Genomic DNA, 24113 nt, shown 5'->3' on the forward strand with positions numbered 1-24113 from the left:
TAAAAAAACAACCTGAAAAATTAACTAATAAAGAAAACATAGTTAAAAAACTTATATGGTGAGTTAGTAGCAAATTTCGCTCAATTAATTGAATTTATTTGATAACTAGCGGTCCGCCCCGGCTTCGCCCGTGGTACTTTTTTACGTTTTCTCTCCATAAGAACCATCCTCGTACTTCAAGAAATGTAATAAAAAAAGAATTAACGAAATTTGTTCAGTTGTTCTCGAATTATGCGCTTACCAACACATTTTGCGATTCATTTTTATATTATAGATTAATGGGGAAAATACGTAAAAAATAGAAATAGTACACATTCCAAACATTAAGAGTAATTTAATTTTGTGCGTATGTTACGTGTACATGCTAATAGCCACTTGACTCTAAGTTATTATTACAAGCAGCTAGACACTTGCATGCATTGAATATTAACACTTACATAATTATTGCTAGGTAGCATAAAATATAAATTTCTAAGCCATAGAATTCATATCGATAAGTGTAAATACAAAGTAAAACGATTGTAGTTTACGTAAAAAGTGTTGTTTGAGAGTTTACTATACTAATATGTAATTTGTACTTTATCGAGTTGCAACGAGTCGTCACCTGATACATCACCGATAAATGTTATTAGAGAAAAATTAAAAAGATTGCAATTTATTCAAAATATAACGCATTTTAAAAAAGAAATTTCAATCTTATGATCTCATTATTGTAATCGTTCATTTTGTCTGCAGGAACCTAATAGGTAAATGATATAAATGTTGTATAAATGCACTGTAGCATGTTCAGGATTCTAAATATTAACTGATTTATCCTACTTAAAACATTTATCTGTAGTTACGTAAGTTTAGAAGGAAGAATAATAATTCAAGTTTCCTTGTTTGTTCAAGTTTATTAAATCCCGGTAAACCTTAAATGAGGACAAATTCTTGTTTACAAAGATGGTATGGAGCAAAAATATATTGGCAATTAATTTTAATTTTAAGCGATTGAGAGAATCTATGCTTAGAACTATTTGATACACATACTTATTACCTCTGTATCAGAAGTAAAATATTTAAGTACGTTTGACAATGATGATTAACTTAAAAAGAACCGGACCGATTCCGTCCGTCGAAATCCGTCACGATCAAATAGCTACCCGAAGTGACAGGCTATATTTTTTTATTTTATTTGATCAGAACTGGGGCGAAGGCTAGTGTAAAAAAATATAATGAACTCTAGGTAACATTTCAGTTTTAACTAGCGTACTAATGTGATTTTTAATTTTTATATCATTCAAATGATTTATAACATATATTTTAATGTTTAATCACACGAAAATTTTAGTTGAGCGCCTACATAATCACAATTATTTGTACCTATTTGATTCAAAACACAAATCAAAAAATCAATGTAACTTAAAATTTTTGTAAAAAATTCCAATTACGCAATTATCGATATATCGTTTTTTTACGTATGTAATACAACACTGAAGGTCGGTTATTAAATATTTACTTTTCACAGTATTGTTTAATATTATAAGGGGTTTTAAAGATTTCTGACGTAAATAAGAATAAATAATTTTTGATTTTGTCAGCAGTTTTAAACGATGAGAATATTTTATACGATCATATCATAGGTATATATATATAGTATGCGGTAAAAACTTATACATTGTGTGACCTCATAATGAACTACCTAAATCAGATTAATCCGGTACAAAATAATATTATTAAACAATTATCTATCTCTGTAGTCTGTACTAAATTTCATTTAGATCCGATCTATTTTGCGTGAAAACTTAAACAATTTACTAACCATGATGATATACTATTATTCATATAGGGATGTTTTGTAATAGTATCGATATTATTATCTATCGTGCACCATTTGAAAATAAATGTAAAATTAAAATACAATAGGTACTGAAAATAAATAGTTTCATGTTGTCATAAAGCCATTACAATAGTTCTCAATCGTGGTTCAATTGAAGTCGATTAGCAACTAGAGGTAGGTGTAATGAATATGTATATATATTGAAATTTAAATTAACTAAAACTGGTTCGTAATCTTCATTATACGTCATACTTGCCCAAATAATGCATGAAATTCATTTTTGAATCGGACTATTAGTTTGTAATTTTTAAACGATTAATCAACTTAATGTTGAATGTAGGATGAGTAATTGTTAGTAACGATTAAACAGTTTCAATCAGATAAAATTAATTAAGTACCGTAGCAATTATTTATCCATTTTAGATGCTAAACAACAAAAGTTCATAATTATTAATACATCAGAGGTTGTTTTCAGAAAAAGATTGAGACTTGAGGCTACACTTACAAAATAAGGAAATGAAAAAAAATGTTGTAAAACAAAACATCGTAGTTTCTGTATCTAAAATTTGTAAATTTTTAAAACCTTCACATCAATTATACACCTTTTCAATGTCAGGTAATTAATCAACTGCTGAATTTTGTTTTTTTTCTTTCTTCTCATTAGAAATTGCAATAGTTTAAGCGAAAATCTTTGGAAAAACCACAATAAAGTTTTTACAAAGATTTTTGGTAATCAAAGTCTTAAGATTACATCACTGTTATTTATTAGATATCTTATGAATAAAAGACAGTTTTGCCGTTGATAATGTGATTGTAGATTTCAAATAAAAAGCATTAAATATATAAATAAATATTATATTTAAATTTAGTTGTTAATTTGTACGACCTAGACATGAACAGATGCAGTTTTATTTTGATCACCACAGACCACTAGATAAAAATAAACGTATTCGCACGTGCGTTTTATCTATAAATAGGATTTGTTTACTTCGCAATATTTATGTTTTTGATGTGTAACATTGTACTATCCGACAGGTATCACATAATGGTTTAGTTGTTAACCTAGTATAACAGAAGGAAGTCTCTTTGACTTTGTTAATGAAAAACGTTATTTTAATTAGAAATGAATTAGATTCAACTCGCCGTTTATTTTCGTAGTTGCGTACAACAATGAGTGTATTTCCTTTTGGACAGTGCTATTAAAAACAATATTATGTTCATTAGAAAAAAGCCATTTAATGAGGAAATTCAATAAATCAAATAAATTACCCTAAGGCCTTACGAATAATCCTTCTTTAGTTTTCCGCTGCCCTCCAGTGGATACTGTCGTGTGAATTGTGGGAGACAGTGGAAATAATAGTGATGGTGCAGTGATTCGATACCTTGCATGGACTATAGAATTTTGGTGACATCGTTTGCGAAAATAGCTAATTATTTGAGTAACTTATTCACGATGCTCAAGCGAAGGACTTCAAAGCGTTTTGTACTCGGGGATACGTCTGCTGATGATACAAATTATGATGGCGAGGAAACGGACGTGATGCCTAGTGAACTGTTGCAAAAATTTCAAATGACCCTGCAAAATACGGAGCCTGAAATCAAGAGCGAGGAAAGCGATGAACAACCAAAACAACAGGATAATAGATTGCTACGTTTGCCTAGAGGAACGTTACAGTGAGTATTTTTATTAATTAATATGCCTATTACTGTGAAGAATTAACGCTCTTTGCTTCATCAGTAATCTAGATAGACGAGATAAATACGTCACTTATACAGAAATCGAAAAAATATTTACTCAATTTTGTGATAATAGTCTATGATTGAGAAATTATAAGTGCCTTATTAATTTGGAAATCTGATGAAGCGTCAATAAATCTTCTATTTACGACATTAAACTTTACCTTGAAATTGCCTTTAGTGGTCAATTGCTAGATTATTTACGTTGTAATCTGCTTTATTGACTGTAACATAATAATATTCACGTCGAATGAAACAACCGGTTTGTGATGGAAATCCATTGTGTACACATTCGTTTTTAATCTCAAGGTATCAAGTTCAAAGTAAATTTTTTTTAATTCGTTAGTGGACATTGCCTCTTATTTCGAGTTAAATTTTCTACATATAATATAATAACCACTATGGACTATTATCACAAAAAATATGGAAAAACCAAATTATGTTAATGAAGTTTGTTTATTCATTTTTGGGCGACTTTTATTATTTGCAATTTATCGTCACTTTTCTCAGCGTAAAACTTTATTTATACAATTTATTAATCCTCAAAAAGTAGAGCATTTTATTAATTACCGGTATCAACATTGAAACACTCACTTCACTCCGAGAACATGCAGTTAAGACCTTTTCATTCTATGCATTAAAATTTCGCAAAAAATAATGCAATTATGACGTTGAACATAAACTGTATTAACCGCTATTACTAACACTTATTTAATTGACAGGTCTAACCAGGATCAAAAACAGGAAATTAGCAATTGGTAATATACCTACGTATTATTATGCCTCTATGTGTTTAATAGATTGCGTCATATTGGTTATTTGGTTAAACAAGCGTAGTTAATTGATTTGGTTTTATATTTTGTAATGTGTAAGCTACGTTCCTTTTCTGAATTATTGTTTTTTTGCGAGTTATAAGACGAACAATAATTAAAATAATTTTCAGATCATTCATTATAGGTACGCGCGCAAAATACGGTTCCTTGTTTATATTACAAATTTTAGCATGAAGTTGCAATTAATAATTTTGTAGTGCGCTATTTTTTATATAAATAATAAATACTTATATATTATTTCTTGAATATTATTCCTTTAATTTACGACACGCGTTAATCTTACACTTGTTTTTGTTTTTGTTGCATTAGAAATTATCGATATGCATAGTGATTGACCTCATCACTATTATAAACAACGTCCGGAAAACAGATTTTCAAGAAGCCTACAATATTTGCAGTTATTTTACGGCAGATCTAATTAAATTCGCACGTCCTTGTTACTCTTATCCGATTTTTTAAGAGAGAGCGAGAGAACCATATCGTATGATCCGTCATACGAACTTCATTGGCGTTGCAAACGTCAAACCATAAACGTAGTGATAAAAACAAAACTGTATTAGTCGATCGGCGAAGAAATGTTGAATTTTTGTTGTTTTTACACCTTATTAAATAATATTAGCACGTGTTAATAATACTATAGTGTTTACAAAATAAGTGATAAGTGAAGAATGTATCCTGCGATGAATGGATTGTATTCTGAAGGCCCTTACAGGTTAGATTTCTTATTGGGAATATGTTTTTAATTTAAAAACTTTGTATCTTATTGACTATTTATTGTATACGCAAGCAAAACTATAATATAATGAATATTTCTCAATAACAAATAATTGAATTGTAAATTTCTTATTGATATTTACACACTATTTGCGATAACTTTCCTTTTTTCTATACACTTTTACAAGTTGTAAGTAATTTAAAAGGTTTAAATGAAATAATATACAAATAATTTTTTACCATCAATATAACAGCAATACGATTTATTGTAACTTTATATCCAAAAATTTTAAGACATTACAAGAAAAAATGTATATTTTTCAAAAAATTACAAGTTAAGTCGTTTATTAATTTGGTATGACTTTTTGCTTCAATTTATTATTTTAATTTCTCTCTGTATACTTAAAAGGTTAAATATGTAAGAATTATAATTTATACTCTATCATTTATTTCCTACTAAAGAAAAAAATTACATAAAAAGCAATATACACAGATGATGCTGATACACAGTACAGTTTATTCCATTCTGTTCTTACATTTATGAATAGGAATTTTTAAGTTATTAAGTATAATATAAACTTCAGTTATTAACTTCTTAGATAATATTTAATTTAGTGAAACCACACAGGCAAAGCTAGGACAAGAAACTAGTAAATAAAATAAATATAAAGAGTGTGAAGTTTACATACTTCTTATTAATAAACTAGCTGTGCTGCCCGGTTTCACCTGCATTGCTCCGCTCCTGTTGGTCTTAGCATGATGATATGTAGCCTATAGCCTTCCTCGATAAATGGGCTATCTTAATCTTGAAAGAATTTTTCAAATCGGACTAGTAGTTCCTGAGATTAGCACGTTCAAACAAACAAAATCTTCAGCTTTATAATATTGGTATAGATTACTACTATAAATTTAAATCAAATTTTTTCTACGTGAAAATTTAATTGTATGACATTTTATGTGGGACATTGTAACCCTGAAGATAATATTAATTGTTTCTATAGAACTATATTTTATAAAATTATTTTTGTATTTCCTTTGTGTTTTAAATTATTATTTATTTATTCTTATGTCCCTTTTTTACCATCATTATAATATGACCTCCGCTATAAATTAAGGATAATTATTTCTCCATTTTATGTTTAAACAAATTTAAAGGTTTTTCAGAAAATAACTCGTAAAATTCTTAGCTTATTGTTTGATATTGCTATTTTTCGTACTGTTGTGCAAATGCAGCTAGATTAGTCTTTACTAATATTATAAAGCTGAAGAGTTTATTTGTTTGAATGCACTAATCTCAGCAACTACTGGTCCGATTTGAAAAATTAATTAAATCAAATCTATGAGCTAACATGTTTTATTCTTTTTTTATAACAAACAAACACATTTCCCCTTCATCTATAATATAAAAATGAATCGCAAGATGTGTTGGTAAGCGCATAACTCGAGAATGGCTGAACAAATTTTGTTAATTCTTTTTTTATAATATTCCTTGAAGTACGAGAATGGTACGGAGAGTAAACGTAAACATGTACTTCGGGAGAAGCCAGGGTGGACTGCTAGTTGGTCAAAATTATATGTAAAAAGATAAGATTTGGTTATGTGTCTAATTATGAGTCCATTAAGAGTTTAACTATAATAGAGCATTGTATTATGAAGATAACAGTAGTAAAAGAATAGTAGAATTGTTGTAGTTAATTTAGGTATGTCCAAAAGTAACATTTTTATCTCAATAGTTTATTAAATGCTTATGAGTTTATGGTGGAATTGACGTGTGCATTTTTTCTAAATATAACTTTTTAGTACAATAATATTTTATACAATGACCTAGTTTATGAGTTTATAAAGAAACTTGAGGATTTTACCATTTTTTTAAAGATAATGACGTCAAATGGATTTTACAGTATATTTTATACTTATCAGTTATAACTGATAAGGGTACAGTTAAGCAGTTTTATTTACTTTTAATTGACATAATCTCCATCATTTATCCGTCATTTCAAGATGAAAATGCGTTTATTTCTATATCTATTGTGTCCTATATATAGGTACTAGCTTAAATAAGTTTGCATGTTGTGTTTTCTGTTTAAACAGAACTAGTTGTTATATTATGATAATCCTTTTTGTTTTTGATAGCTCAAATCTTGAGGAAAATATACCATTTAACATTACTTTGTTTGTCACAGTTAATGGGCTTCATAGTTGTACAGTTTATGATTTAAACATTGTATTTATTTTCTTTAGGATTATTATTTGTGTTTATCCTTAATTAGTTTTACGACTTATGAGCAACTAGTCGTCCTCCTCGGCTTCGCCCGTGGTAGATATTTCACAATAAAAAGTAGCCTATGTCCTTTCTCGGGTATCAAAATATCTCCATACCAAATTTCATGCAAATTGGTTAACTATGTAGTTTAGGCGTGATTGAGTAACAGACAGACAGACAGAGTTACTTTCGCAATAATAATATTAGTATGGATTATTCTGATGCATGATAAAATAGGGTTTTTTTACTGTTAACTAGAGAAAATACGTAATTTAAACGCATGCATATGAAATAGTTACTATAAATCACTACATAGTATAAAATAAAGTCGCTTTCTCTGTCCCTATTTCCCTTTATATGCCTTAATCTTTAAAACTACGCAACGGATTTTGATGCGTTTTTTTTAATAGATAGAGTGATTCAAGAGGAAGGTTTAAGTATATAATTTATTAGGTTTTAGACAAAGCCTGCGAAGCCGCGGGCGGTAAGCTAGTAAGTACTTTATATTACTCAATTCAAGCCTTTGTCGGTTATAGCACAGATTAGTACTAAATAGATTTATAGGCCCAATTGTAAAACCATTTGTATCACTATGTATCTCAATGTAAGAAGCATTCATTTAATTCAGGTATGTCTCTGCAATGTTATCTTTGTACACATATTATGCAAATAAGGACATATTATTATTATTTATGAATTTAAAAATAACAGAGGTTTTTTTATGTGTCCAGTGAATTTTAACTAAATAAATTATTTTTTTTCGTTTACCAATACATAATTTTAATTATCTCTTTGAATGAATAATATTGCTTTATACCCCCACATAATACTGAATTACTCTGCATCTGTTTTAATTATTTATTATATTATTTTTTAATTAATTATTATATTAAATAATATATTAAATTTGAACATTATTGACCCTAGAAGAGCACCTTAATAATAACTTCTCCCGAAAACTGCTAGCAAGCTAAACTGCAACTTAATTTCTATAATATATTAAAATAATTATTATCATCCCATTTCAGGCCATCTATGTCCCAAGGTACCGTGATACACAGTCAACGCTTTCAAGAGAAAGATTTCACGGTCGCCACTCCGGAGGAGTTCGTTCGCAAGTTTCAGGGCACAAAGGCTATTAATAAGGTAAGATTTTAAATATTTATTAGCATTCAAATTCTTTGTAAATGAGAAATTTTTAAATAGAATAAAATTCGATCACAAGCGGGATTTGAACCCGCGTCTTTTTGCAATACCGGGGCAACGCCTAGCCTCTCGGCCACCCGTGATATCAAATTAAACTAAAAGGCTGCGTTCCATCGTAACAATTTTGTACTGATTGAATTGTAACGATATCGATACAAACAATGTTTCGTATTGGTTAAAATGGTGGACTGAGAGGTCAGAGTCAGTTCATGGCGAAAAACGCGGGTTCGAATCCCGCTTCGAGATTGAACTTTTTCCATTCTTTAAAAATAATTATGTAACCGACACTATATTAATTATTTATTGTTATCCTTTTACAGGTGTTGATCGCAAATAACGGTATAGGAGCTGTAAAATGTATGAGATCTATACGAAGATGGTCCTACGAGATGTTCAAGAACGAGCGGGCTGTGCGGTTTGTTGTTATGGTAAGTTATTCTATACTTAAATATAGATTACTAGCTGTGCTCCGCTCCTGTTGGTCTTAGCGTGATGATATTATTTATAGCCTATAGCCTTCCTCGATAAATAGGCTATCTAACACAGAAATAATTTTTCAAATCGGACCAGTAGTTCCTTCAAACAATCAAACAAACAAGCAAACAAACTCTTCAGCTTTATAATATTAGTATAGATTACATATATAGATGACTTCATTATCTTATTGGTATAGTTCTGTTTATAAGGCGATTAACGGATCTGCTTTCTATACATGATATTTTTTTCGTCAAACCCTTATAAGCCAGTGTTCCTTAAATACAATAAGTTAAATTAATTATTTATCTTCTTAACTTTTATAATTTTCTGAGTTAGTAGATCTTTTTTATTTTCAATCTATTGCTGATTTTAAATGTCCCTTCTTTAAACTGACTAGGAACTTAATTTTGTTGCGAAAAATCTATGTGGTGTCAGAAGTGGGATCACAAATTAACTCATAACTTCTAACAATACATTCAAAGCACTTCCAAATAATTCCTACATATAAAATTTGGCTTTAAAGAATCTTTTCCCCATTACAGGTGACACCAGAAGATCTAAAAGCAAACGCGGAATATATAAAAATGGCTGACCACTATGTACCCGTGCCGGGCGGTTCGAATAATAATAATTATGCTAATGTGGAGCTGATTGTGGATATTGCTACGCGTACGCAAGTGCAGGTGAGATTTTATATATTTATAATTATAAATACCTACATAGTAAAAAACAGCGAGTGTGCTGAGCACACGTGTCAGAAGTGAAACTTCTTTGGCAAGATTCAAAGATAACTAAATCGTCGCCTTATGCCATGACGTGACGGTATTGCCTTGACGCCACCTTAAAATTTTACCCTCAACGCGCCTAAAGAAGTTTCACTTCAATAAAGACTTTAATAAAGTGGATGGACTATTGTGATTCATAATGTTGAATATTGCATATAGATACTTATGTAAAATTTATACATTAATTTTTTTTAATTTAAAATTGACTTTCTTGTTTTTTCTCGTGTGAAAAAACAACAACTTTTTTTACATTTTTCTCTCTCTTTTCTCTACATTTTGAAGTTTTTCTTTCTCTGTCTCTTTGTCTCTTAACCCAGGGTGATATTTATTGAAAAAATTGAAGAAATATGTTTTTATCCACTCCTTTCTTCAATTTCAGGCGGTCTGGGCAGGTTGGGGGCACGCGTCCGAGAACCCGAAACTGCCAGAACTATTGCACAGGGCAGGCGTTGTGTTCATAGGGCCCCCGGAGAAGGCCATGTGGGCCCTGGGGGATAAAATAGCGTCGTCTATTGTGGCCCAAACAGCTGATATACCGACTTTGCCATGGAGTGGAAGCGGTAAGTATTATATGAATGTCTAGCTGTGCCCCGCGGTTTTAACCGCGTTGCTCCGCTCCTGTTGCGTGAGCGTGACGATATACAGCTTATAGTCTTCCTCGATAAATGGGCTATCTAACACCGAAAGAATTTTTCAAATCGGAACAGTAGTACCTGAGATTAGCGCGTTCAAACAAACTCTTCAGCTTTATAATATTAAGTATAGATATTTTCGATTTTTTTTTATACTTAGCGAGATTTTTGAAGAAATTTTGCATATTTCGTTGTTAATAGCAACAAAGAAGCCAAAAGTATTGTTGTAGGTCTATGTATGCAATTATAATTACTCATTTTTTGACAGTTAATATTGTAAAAATATGAAAATTAACAAGAACAAATAGTTAAGTGCTTAATTTGAAAATAGATCTGTTATATGTATCTGTTGTTTTTCGAAATTAAGTTCTAATAACGAAAATTTCCAAAAAAATCGTAATTTTATTTATCATTAACGTTGTCTATCAATTATTTCAGATCTAAAAGCAGAATACAACAGCAAGAAAATAAAGATATCATCGGAACTATTTTCAAGAGGTTGCGTATCTTCTCCAGAGCAGGGATTGCAAGCTGCTACAAAAATTGGTAAGAAATATATGTTTTTTTATGTATTTTGACTTTTTTTGACGGTATTAAAACATGATTTAAGATTTTTTGGTCACTTTTTCGATTTCTATACTACTAACAAAGTTATAACTGATAAAAAAAAGTTTATTTTCTTTCTTGCTTTCTAAAAATGAAAGCATTTGAATGTAATAAAACTTAATATAAAAAAAATACTACTTTGAATGCATGTTGTTACATATTTTTTAATGTAACTTTCCAATTTATCAAGTTTGCTATGATTAGGTTATTCTCGTAAATTTGCCTTGAGTATTTATGAAATTTCACTATAATTATTATAGAAGCAATTTGTATAATCGAGTTTATTTTTACAGGTTTTCCGGTCATGATTAAGGCATCAGAAGGTGGCGGTGGTAAAGGTATCCGTAAAGTGGAAAACCCAGACGATTTCAACAACATGTTCCGACAGGTTTGTAGCGTTTTTACTAGTTTTTAGTACAAAATGTTACTGGGGTGTCACAGGGTTCACATTTGGGTCCATTGTTCTTCCTTACTTATGTTAATGGCGTTTGTCGCGTAATGTTAAACTGATGCGTGGAGATTGTACTTATAGCTATGTTGTTTGATAAAGTTGTGTATTATTAATACTACTGGAAGATTAATTGGAATTAAAAGCAATTTTATAAAATTCCACGTTTAATATGGGATAAGAATAAGGTTTTTACTAAATATGATAAGTTATTATTTCATTTATTTAATAAACAAATATAATATTTTATTTTAGGTACAAGCCGAAGTGCCCGGTTCACCTATATTCGTGATGAAGCTCGCTAAATCCGCAAGGCATTTGGAAGTGCAACTTCTAGCTGATCAATATGGTAATTTGTTTCTTTTTATTTAAAAGTAGTGACGTCTTTAACATTTTGTTGAATTTGATATTTTTGGTTTTAATGGCATCTATTGAGATGATTAATAACCATCTGAACCAATATGAAATACTTTTCAGTGAATACAATATTGTAACCTTTTGTTATCCAAGAACATGTTCGTTTGAATCTATATTGATATTATTTATTCCGCTACAATTATTGTACTACCATAGGTTCGGACTGCTATAAATATAGTTTATAGCATATGTTTTAAACGTCTGTCAATATCTAAAATTGCTCTATACAGGCTGTACCACTATCGGTATACTAAGCGCGGAGGAACTTATAGTCTTGCATACACTGATCACGTAAAAAATACTCAAATAACAAAATTACGTCAAAATTTTTTTATATTTTTCATATACCGCTTCGCTAATGACGTGAGCATTTTGTCTGTGAAAACATAATCTTAAACGATAGCTCACGTGCTAGTGGCAACGTTGGATGGGTTTGCTTGTTATGGTTATATATTGTTGGGTGTACACATAGAGTTTTAAGAATTCATGTATTTGAAAAAAAATGCGTCTGGAATTTTATAAGTATTTTTTACGTACTCAGCGTATGCAAAACTACAAGTTCCTTCGCGCTTAATATACCAATAGTGGGACACCCTGTATATTTGAAAAACTCAAAACTTCCTAACAGTCTAAATTTGTTCACCATTAAAAACCTACATTATGTGTGTTATTCTTAAATTCTCTTTTACTTTTAAGATATGGCTTAATTTTTCCCTCATTTTTACTTCAAACAAACCAGAAAATTCTATACTTTTTACCCTAAACTATAAAAAGCTCGTATTTATTACAGGCAACGCAATATCCCTATTCGGCCGCGATTGTTCAATCCAACGTCGCCATCAAAAGATCATAGAAGAAGCGCCCGCTGCTATAGCGAAACCGGACGTTTTTATTGAGATGGAAAAGGTAATTTTTTTTTGTGATAAATATATTATTTTTTTGTGTAAAAATATATTTTTTTTAGTAGAGCTAGGTTTTTTTTAATAGAAGAATAGGTGAAATTTTAAGTGGGTAAACATGTTTTTAAGAGGGGATATTTTTTTATAATTTTTAAAATTGTATAGATGGAGATAGATAAAACAGATTTTAAACTACGTTTATTCATATTACATTATGTTTTATTGAGCGGGGAATTTTTTTAATAGCTTTTACAACGGTTTTTATTTCCGTTAAATTTTTTTCATTTTACGTTTAACCTTATTCAAATTATTTAGTACTAGCTGTGCTCCGCGGTTTTACCCGCAGTGCTCCGATCCTGTTGGTTTTAGCGAGACGATATATATAGCCTATAGCCTTTCTCGATAAATGGGCTATCTAACACCGAAAAAATTTTTCAAATTGGACCAGTAGTTCCCGAGATTGGCGCGTTCAAAGGAACAAACAAACTCTATAATTTTTTTTCCTTACAATAAAAAATACTTCCAGGCGGCCGTACGTCTAGCTAAAATGGTCGGCTATGTCAGTGCCGGCACGGTGGAGTATCTCTACGACCCGGCCACTGGACAATACTACTTCCTGGAATTGAACCCGAGACTGCAGGTCGAACATCCTTGCACGGAGATGGTGGCTGATGTTAATCTGCCGGCTGCGCAGTTACAGGTGAGTTTTGGGGGAAAGAGTGATTTTTAAAGAGACTCCAAATTCAAATTCCTTACAGCGTTTAAATTCGTTACAAATTATTATAAAAATTGTTTTATTTATTTAGCACATTATAAAAAAAAATAAACAAAAAATAAAAAAACAGCGTGTATGCCGAGCACACGTGTCAGAAGTGAAACTTTGACAAGATACAAAAATTCGTCACCTTACTCAATGACGTTGGTATTGCCATGACGCGACCTTGAAATTTCAATCTCAACGCGCCTAAAGAAGGTTCAATTCAAAAATAATGAAAGATAAAATATGCTGTTAAATAATATCTTTTCTATATTTCCAGATTGCAATGGGTCTGCCCCTATACCACATCAAAGACATACGTTTGCTCTACGGGGAATCCCCATGGGGCAGTTCTCCATTGGATTTCGACGAACCGGCTCAAAGACCTTCCCCCTGGGGGCACGTTATAGCCGCGAGAATCACTTCGGAGAACCCGGATGAAGGTATGTGCCCCTAAAATTGCCCCTAGATGTGTAGGCAAGTTGAAAAAATAGTTGGAAACGGCATAAGATGACAGAAAAATCTCGGAATAATCGAAAGATTGGTATAATTTGACTGTGTTTTATATGGAACCAAGTGTGGAAAAATACTTGTTAGGGGCACGAGATATTTCTGCCCCTATACCACATAAATTTTCATATCATTTAATACCTTTAATACAAATGAAATACTATTATAGTTGAAATTACTCGTATCGGTCATTATTATAATAAACATGTAATTGTGCAAATCTAACAAAAATAAAAATATATTATTTTACGGCCGCCGTTACAAGGTTACGTTGTTGAATTTTTATTAAGTGTCAAATGTTACCTGTTAAAATGACTTTACTATAACTATGTTTTAATTCATACAAATAAATATTGTATGTCTATATTCTATACTAATATTATAAAGTTGAAGAGTTTGTTTGTTTGTCTGTTTGAACGCGCTAATCTCAGGAACTACTGGTCCGATTTGAATCCGGTGTTAAATAGGTCCATTTATCGAGGAATGCTATAGGCTATATATCATCACACATTGACCAACAGAAGCGGAGAATGCGGGTGAAACACTATATGATATTGTTAGACGTAACTTTTGATTTAATATTTTTGTGGATGAATAGTTGTCACTATTTCCTGTCAAAACATGTTTAGCTGACGAAAATTATAGTTCAGGATACATCGCCCATTTTTGCAAGTGACTACTATCAAGCTAATTTTCCGTTTGTAGCTTTATTTTGATGAGGCGCCCAATAATTTCGTGTACGAAAGTCTCGATTGTGGTAGCTAACAGAGATAACAAGGATAAAAATTTTTGATTTGATGGTTCTCAAATATTTATTACTAACTGAATGAATTTTTTTTTGTTCAATCTCAAGATAATTACCTAAATTATTCGAAAAAATATTTGTCCTACAAAATCTATGGTTTGTTCAAAGAGTCCCCCTTTCCAAAGTGTATCGATAACGAGGTCATCATAAATGATTACTAACAAGCTGATTTTTTTGTTTTAACTTAGTTAATGTTTATATAATTCAACAGACATATTGTCCTACAAATTGCGTAATAAATATTTGAGAACCATCAAATCAAAAAATTTTATCCTTGTTATCTCTGTTAGCTACCACAATCGAGAGTTTCGTACACGAAATTATTCGGTGTCTCATCAAAATAAAGCTACAAACGGAAAATCAGCTTGATAGTAGTTACTTGCAAAAATGGGCGATGTATCCTGTACTATTATAAATTTCTGCTTTCCTTTGAATCGGCGCGTATTCTAATAGTCGTTGACTTGCTGCGATTCGTTATCAACTACCTACATCAATTAGGTAGCTGTGTAGAATCGCAGTACATTCTTATTACATTCTAATATTTCTAATATTTAACCCGGCCTCGCGTGTAAATTCTTACAATATATATTTTTTTCGAACCATTTATTTCATCACGCAGGTTTCAAACCCTCCTCCGGCACGGTGCAAGAACTAAACTTCCGTTCGTCAAAGAACGTTTGGGGCTACTTCAGTGTGGCCGCGTCTGGTGGTCTACATGAGTTCGCCGATTCCCAGTTTGGGCACTGCTTCTCCTGGGGGGAGACCAGGGAACAGGCTAGAGAGTGAGTTGAACTATGTTAAGCTATTGCATAGCTTCTATCGCGGGCCTTGAGCGCGGAGACCGAATCGAGAAATTCCGTAACGAAAAACCTCACGCTCCCCACGGGGACGGGCGGAGGTGTGGCTTGAAGGCATAGCATGCAATAGCGCAACCGCCCCAGTCCCCGAGTGACACACGTCGTTTTTATTTGTTAATTTGTACTTATCAAAACTGTAGGGTATGGGTTAGAGAGTAAGATAAACTATGTTTTATAACTAGCATTCCGCCCGCGGCTTCGCCCGCTTTAACTAAAACAATTTAAATTATATACTAAAAACCTTCCTCTTGAATCACTCTATCTATTTAAAAATTTAAATCTGTTGCGTAGTTTTAAAGATTTAAGCATACAAAGGGACATAGGGACAGAGAAAGCGACTTTGTTTTATACTATGTAGTGATTAAAATCAATCGAACTATGTTAAATTAATTGGTGCATTTTATAGCAAAATTGAATTATCTTTTTATACAAAGTTACAGATGCGACTTCTATTTTAAAATAATTGAAAAGATTCGATAATTTTAATGTTTTGTTATAGCAAGTAGCGTTATAAACATATTTCTTTTTACAGGAATCTAGTGATAGCTCTAAAAGAGCTCAGCATTCGCGGTGATTTCCGTACAACAGTGGAGTATCTCATCACATTACTGGAGACACCGTCGTTCCAAGACAATAATATAGATACCTCGTGGTTGGACGCGCTGATCGCTGAACGGGTGGGTTTGATTTCAATTTGATTTGAATTAATTTGATTTGATTTGTACCTATTTGATTTGATTTAATTTGATTTGTACCTATTTGATTTGATTTGAGTTGTACCTATTTGATTTGAATTGATTTCATTTGTACCTATTTGATTTGATTTTGTGTTTGATTTGATTAAGGTGATTAAACGAAATTTTAGTATGTTATAATGTTATAGTCATCTAACTTATCACAATGGTGGATTCGTGGACACACATGTATTTGGCACTTAAATAAAAATACAGTAATGAAGAACTATAACTTTTTGTAGTAGTAGATAGATTGTAGATAACTGATGTTATTTTTTAAAAAATCACTAATCACGTTGAATGTAACTATTTTGTTATTAAAGTTCTTATCAAATAGGTAATATCACAATTTAGTAGATTACTTAAATTATTTTTAAACAATCACTAATCACTTTGAATGTAACTATTTTTAACCGACTTCTAGGCCCAGTAGTTTTTATTTTATGAGCATTTTTGTCTGTAGGTATTTGTGAATTTTGCAAGTGCAAGTTTGAAGTCGGTTGTTTTTAACGCAGTTATTACTTGTGTTATTAAAGTTCTTATCAAATAGGTAATATCACAATTTATACCTTATTCCACAGTTATTAAAGCCTATATTTCGTAATTTTTTATACTCTGCAACTGTTGATTTTCAAACCAATTTATACCCTATTCTACAGTTATTAAAACCTATATTTCCTTGTTTTTTAACTCTCATAACGATTTTCAAATTTGTACCTTATTCCATACCCATTAAGGTCTATATTTCATTGTTTTTTCATAGGTACAATCAGAGAAACCGGATATAATGCTAGGCGTGTTGTGCGGTTCGATTCTCATCGCAGATAGCATTATAACTACGCACTTCCAGGAGTTTAAGAGCGCTTTGGAAAAGTAAGTTTTTTTACCATATTATATTAATAAATGCTTATAAAATTTTACATGAATAAAAAAGTTTTTCAGTTTTAAGACAAGAATCGGAGTTTAGATTTTTTAGAAAGGTAAGATATTATTATTATTGATTGTTCAATTTCACATTTAAACTGGTTAAATAATTTGCGGCCTCGCCCGCGTTTTCAAAGGAAAACCCGCATAGTTCCCGTTCCCGTGGGATTTCCGGGATAAAACCTACCCTATATGTTAATCCAAGTTACCTTCTATATGTGTGCTAAATTTCATTGTAATCGGTTCAGTAGTATTTGCGTGAAAGAGTAACAAACACACACACACACACACATCCTCACAAACTTTCGCATTTATAATATTAGTAGGATTTAAACTGCTTTTTAAATTCTCTCTCTGATTATATTTTTTAATTTATCTATCAAATTAAATACTTAATTATACATATTACCTTCACAATCGCCTAACAACGGTTTAGAGCAATCTTCCGTATCCTCTCCCATCTCACGAACCCGTTATATTAAGTTCTCTTCTGAATTATTTCTGAGAAACACGAAATATAAGGTTATTTATTATGCATACCATGTTTAAATATAAATTTATAGTTGAATCGTTTCTATCGCCTTAAATACGTATTTAATCATAATTTATCTATAATATTATTTTTATTGTCTTATCGAAATTTTCCTGACTTATAGAAATTTTCCCCACAAAGAAAAATTTGACGTATGAAACGACGCGGACGTCTGACGTATAGAAATTCTTCTGTCTTATCGTAATTTTCCCGACTTATAGATTTTTCCTGGTGTATAGAAATTTTCCTGCCTTATCGAAATTTTCCTGGCGTATAGAAATTTTCCTGACGTATAGAAATTTTCCTGACGTATAAAAATTTTCCTGGCGTATAGAAATTTTCCTGACGTATAGAAATTTTCCTGACGTATTGACATTTTCCTGACGTATAAAAATTTTCCTGGCGTATAGAAATTTTCCTGGCGTATAGAAATTTTCCTGGCGTATAGAAATTTTCCTAGTTTATAGAGATTTTCCTGGCGTATAGAAATTTTCCGGGCTTATAAACATTTTCCTGACTTATACAAATTTTCCTTATCTATATAAATTTTCCTAGTTTATAGAAATTTTCCTGGCGTATAGAAATTTTCGTGGCGTATAGAAATTTTCCTGGCGTATAGAAATTTTCCTAGTTTATAGAGATTTTCCTGGCGTATAGAAATTTTCCGGGCTTATAAACATTTTCCTGACTTATACAAATTTTCCTTATCTATATAAATTTTCCTAGTTTATAGAAATTTTCCTGGCGTATAGAAATTTTCCTTTCTTATGGAAATTTTCCAGCTTATAGAAATTTTCCCGACTTATGGAAATTTTCCTGATTTATAGAATTTTTTCCTGACTTATCGTAATTTTTATGGCAACAACACAACAAAGTAAACATTATGGCTAAAAACTATAAACTTTATATAAAGAAGGAAGAGGCTGGATTTAAACCTCAATCTCGAAAAACCTTAAGAAAGAAAATAACTCTTCTATTTATGTATTTACCAAATAAAAACCCGCATAGTTCCCGTTCCCGTGGGATTTCCGGGATAAAACCTATCCTATGTCCTTTCTCGGGTACCTATCAAAATATCTATATACCAAATTTCATGCAAATTGGTTCAGTAGTTAAGGCGTGATTGAGTAACAGACAGACAGACAGAGTTACTTTAGCATTTATAATATTAGTATGGATGTATATTGTATATATTACTTAATAAAAATAATTAATTTCTCACCATCTTTCCAGGGGACAGATCCAAAGCTCGAGCCAACTTTCCAATTCCGTCGAAGTTGAGTTAATACACAGCGGACTCAAGTATAAAGTGCAAGTGACCAGATCTGGACCAACTAGTTACTTTATAGCTATGAACGGCAGCTTTAAAGAGCTGGACGTACATAAATTGGCTGATGGAGGTGGGTTTTTGTTTTAGAATTTAACTAGCCTACCGCCCGCGGCTTCGCCCGCTTTGTCTTAAACCTAATAAATTATATACTAAAACCTTCCTCTTGAATCACTCTATCTATTAAAAAAAAACCGTAGTTTTAAAGATTTAAGCATACAAAGGGACATAGGGACAGAGAAAGCGACTTTGTTTTATACTATGTAGTGATATTAGTAACAAAGAAGTTTTTGACAACGGGGAAAAAATCATGTCTTAACACCAAAAGTTATGCTATTAAAACCTAAAATAGCTGCAGAATATTGGTATTTTTATATCAATAATGGATGTATCTCTATTTTTGTTTTAACTATTAAATAAGTTCTATTAATAGTTTTTTAATCACATATTTATCACTTAAATGAAGGCATTTACCTCCAACCCGAGATGAAAACTTGTTTAAAAGAAATAAACATTTTTTTTTTATAATTTATAATAATAGTTGAGTAGGTAGTTCTACAGTCATAGCATAATTGTGTAAAATGTTTGTAAAATCTGTATTTTATTGTTTAGTAATTTTTTGGTGTTGCCTGGCCAAAAGAGTCCTTTACATACCAAAATAAGGATGATTCTCGCATGACATAGAGAAAGTCGCGAATAATTAGTCATTTAAGAGTATATTCTACTTCTAAATTTCTCAATTATACTCCCTCTTCACTCCTATCTCAACCAATTTCCAAAAAACAACAAAAAATTCTCAATCCATAAATTTTTTCAACTAATAACTTTTTTCTCAGGTACACTACTATCCGTTGAAGGGGCATCCTACACAACATATCTAAAGGACGAAGTGGACAAATATCGTATAGTTATCGGAAATCAAACGGTCGTCTTCGATAAGGAAAAGGACCCTTCTAAATTAAGGGCTCCATCGGCTGGGAAGTTAATTAACTGCCTGGTGGAGGATGGCGGCCACGTTGATAAGGGACAGCCGTACGCTGAGATTGAGGTTTGTGTGTTTGTTCGTTTATGGTGTGAAGTGTAAATCTCTATATAAAACTAGCTATCCTGTATGTATGTATATTGTATAGTATATGTATATAGGGGGCAATAGATGACTAGTATAGATGACATATATCTAGTGTACGAGAAGAAAATTAAATCTACTTATAATAATTCTTGTTTTAAATGTTAATGTTAGACTTTGAAATTGTGATTATATTTTCAGCGTGTTTAAAAAAAAGTGACATTAAATATACACTAAAAATTATTTGTTTCTACGATATTTCTTTGTTTGGTACATAAAAATGTTCTTTCTTGCATATATATATATATCGTTTCTTGCATAAAAACAACATTATAGTAATCATTTATTTGTTTCCTACCCCGCGGTAATGAGAATGGAATTTATTTAAATAGTGATGTCACTTACTGTTCAGTTACAAAAAGTGACACAAAATGTATTTTTTTTTTGATTACAGGTGATGAAAATGGTGATGACACTAGCCGCGCCTGAGGCGGGTGTTGTGACTTGGTGTATGCGACCTGGTGCCGTTTTAGATATGGGATCACTTATGGGGACACTTGGTAAGTTTATTATTTTTTAAATATAATTTTTTTAGCATATATTGTCTTCTTTACATTGACTATAATATAACAAAACCACAAACATGCCTGGAAGAGATCACTCTTAAGTGATAAGGTCACCCTTTGTGCTAGTCTACTATAAGTTTTATTATACTAGCACGGTAAAGAGTATAAAATAAATAAAAAGAGCCAAAAACTGTCCAAAGCAAAACTCTGCCTACGCGTGTATTAGGCAGAGTTTTCGAATGACATGAATGAATACAATAGACTTTGAAGATTACTGCCACGAAATAAGGCGCTACTTTTAAATATTTTTTTGTAAAGTGACATTTTTAACCGACTTCAAAAAAAAGGAGGAGGTTATCAATTCGGCCGGTATATTTTTTTTTATGTATGTACACCGATTACTCCGAGGTTTCTGAACCGATTTACGTGATTCTTTTTTTGTTCGATGCGGGATGGTGTCGAATTGGTCCCATAAAAATTTTATTCGGATAGGCCCAGTAGTTTTTATTTTATGAGCATTTTTGTCTGTAGGTATTTGTAAATTTTGCAAGTGCAAGTTTGAAGTCGGTTGTTTTTAACGGAGTTATCACTTGTTTATGATCTTTTTTCAAGGCAATTATGAATTAATTCCCCTTATATACTAGATTGATCGTTTCAACTCAGTTGAATTAAGGAATTTTACACTACACTAGAATAATCTAACCACCATTTTACAATTCCACAGAACTAGACGACCCGTCGCTAGTCACAACGGCTCAACCGTACAAGGGCCAGTTTCCACTCGGTGATAGTGCATCGTCCGTGTCTGATAAACTGAATCATGCGCACAATAAATATAGAGCTATATTGGAGAATACGCTGGCTGGTGAGTTATTTTATTTAATGAGGGTAGATTTAAAAAAATAGGTGGGTAGTTTAATATAATCATAATGTGTATGGATTTTTAGGGTATTCTAATATGTGTAAGTTACTATGTAACATGTATATAAGTTACTAAGCGATTTTTTTCCGCTTCTTTAAGTTAAAATATGATAAAATCAACTTTTATAAAAATCTGTTTAGCAGTTTAAGAATATCAATGAAAATTGTGAGCTGTTCTTGTTGTAAGTATTTATTACTAGCTTTTCCCCGCGGTTTCACTCGCATTGATCCGCTCGTGTTGGTCTTAGCGTGATGACATATAGCCTATAGCCGTCCTCGATGGATGGGCTATCTTACACATAAAGAATTTTTCAAATCGGACCAGTAGTTCCTGAGATTAGCTCGTTCAAACAAACAAACTATTTTCAGCTTTATAATATTAGTATTGCCATTTTCTTATATTTTTACAGGTTACTGCCTCCCAGATCCATACAACACGCCTCGTCTTCGGGAAGTGGTTGAGAAATTCATGCAGAGTCTACGGGACCCTTCGTTGCCTTTATTGGAATTGCAGGAGGTAAATATTATATTTAAAAAGTAATTTAATGCAATATATAAATATTATAAAAAAAGTGTGCGTGTACTAGTTGTACACACGTAAGAAGTGAAACTTCTTTATGACCTTATTTTTCAAAAAATAATTTACTATATGCAACTTTACAGAAATACGTCGAATCACGCGTGGTAGGGATAAGAAAATGATGGCGAGCAACGGAAAAATGTCACGCGTAACGAAGAAATGTTACACTAAATTTTTTTCCAACCCCGATAAAGAAGTTTCACTTAAAAAAAAACAAATATTAATATTTTTTACCTATTTCCCAGGTATTGTCATCAACGTCAGGCAGAATACCGCTCTCAGTCGAGAAGAAAGTGCGCAAATTGATGGCGCTTTACGAGAGAAATATTACCAGTGTGCTTGCGCAGTTCCCGAGCCAGCAAATAGCTAGTGTTATTGATCAGTATGTATTTATTTTGTATGTTTGTCTTTTAAATTATAAACCTAAGGAATTGATATTTTTGGTTTTATGGCATTCTAATGCTTTATCATAAATTCGAACTCGAACCCGCAATGGCGCGAAAGGATGCGGGTTCGAGTCCCGCCTCGTGATCGAATTTTTTCTTTATTTATTTATTTATTTATTTATTAATTTATACCAGAAATTACAAAAAAAAATAGATCGAAAAAAAGAGCGTGTGTGTCGAGCAAACGTATCAAACGCGAAACTTCTTTGGCAGGATTCAAAGATACCAGAATCGTCGCCTTACTCCATGACGTGTATTGCCATGACGCGACCTTAAAATTTTACTCTCAACGCGCCTAAAGAAGTTTCACTTCAATAGAGATGAGGAATTATTATTAACAAAACCGAAAACTCGACTGCTAATTTATGTAGCCTATAATTTCTATGATTTAAATATTTTTAAGTATGTATTTGATCCATTGACGTACTATAAACAACTAGACTCAAAATCGACTATTAAGAGGTAGTCAAAAATGTCCGAGCGGTGATGTATGAAAAATTCATTGAAATTAACACCTTATTTCGTGGCAGTAATGTTCAAAGTCTATTGTATCGGTCATTAGAAAACTTTGCCTAATACACGAGTAAGCAGAGTTTTGCTTTGGACAATTTTGTGCCATTAAGGGCTGATTTTTCAATCGTTGGTTAAAACTTATTCATCGAATAACGTATTAAACTACCATTTCAAAAATGTATTTTAATTGTCCGTATTTGACAGTTTACAGGTGACATTTTAAATGTTCGTGTAATACTTTATTGGACGGATAAATTTTAACCAAGGATTGAAAAATCGGCCCTAAATGAATAAGCTACCCAATGATTAAAAAAATGATATAATAATAAAATAAAACATTTTTCTTTAAACTTAATTATTCTCGAAATTTTTATTAAAAATATTTTTTTTTTTGCAGCCATGCAGCCTCTCTATCGAAACGTGCTGACAGAGATGTGTTCTTTATGAGTACACAAGCTCTTGTTGTCTTAGTACAGCGATATAGGTAAGTTATTTATATTTATATATTATGTGAAATCAATATAAAACTCAAACATTTATTTATTCAATTAGACTTCTTCTAGATGCACTTTTGAATCGTCATAACATATTTTTAACATTTACCACCGATTCGGAAAGCAGTATCTGTGGAGTAGAACCGGCAAGAAACTCCATAGTTGGTCTTTTAAAATCATGTCAATATAACAATTTGATTTCATTTCACTATCTCTAGCTTTATTATAGTAAAGCCATTTTAATA

General features: G+C 31.5%; 1 protein-coding gene across 5 annotated transcripts in view; it reads left to right on the forward strand.

Moving 5' to 3' along the window:
* The window catches only part of LOC123704297 (acetyl-CoA carboxylase), a 101975-nt gene that overhangs the window by 41060 nt on the left and 36802 nt on the right, over positions 1–24113 (forward strand). For 2 of the 5 annotated variants that reach the window (XM_045652616.1, XM_045652612.1), the window contains exons 4-23: positions 8395–8512; positions 8893–9000; positions 9592–9732; positions 10214–10394; positions 10905–11012; positions 11366–11460; positions 11776–11869; positions 12728–12843; positions 13363–13536; positions 13874–14036; positions 15528–15690; positions 16298–16442; positions 17263–17372; positions 19189–19355; positions 20119–20330; positions 20803–20908; positions 21639–21779; positions 22246–22352; positions 22661–22797; positions 23772–23858. In XM_045652616.1, coding sequence (XP_045508572.1) covers positions 8395–8512; positions 8893–9000; positions 9592–9732; positions 10214–10394; positions 10905–11012; positions 11366–11460; positions 11776–11869; positions 12728–12843; positions 13363–13536; positions 13874–14036; positions 15528–15690; positions 16298–16442; positions 17263–17372; positions 19189–19355; positions 20119–20330; positions 20803–20908; positions 21639–21779; positions 22246–22352; positions 22661–22797; positions 23772–23858 — 2673 coding nt within the window. Of the gene's footprint in view, positions 1–3104; positions 3494–4930; positions 5102–8394; positions 8513–8892; positions 9001–9591; positions 9733–10213; positions 10395–10904; positions 11013–11365; positions 11461–11775; positions 11870–12727; positions 12844–13362; positions 13537–13873; positions 14037–15527; positions 15691–16297; positions 16443–17262; positions 17373–19188; positions 19356–20118; positions 20331–20802; positions 20909–21638; positions 21780–22245; positions 22353–22660; positions 22798–23771; positions 23859–24113 lie in introns of those variants that run through there. The other 3 variants (XM_045652615.1, XM_045652613.1, XM_045652617.1) reach the window with 3 other exon arrangements.

This window comes from Colias croceus, chromosome 29 (assembly GCF_905220415.1).
Source record: "Colias croceus chromosome 29, ilColCroc2.1".
In the NCBI taxonomy this organism is placed as follows: Eukaryota; Metazoa; Arthropoda; class Insecta; order Lepidoptera; family Pieridae; genus Colias; species Colias croceus.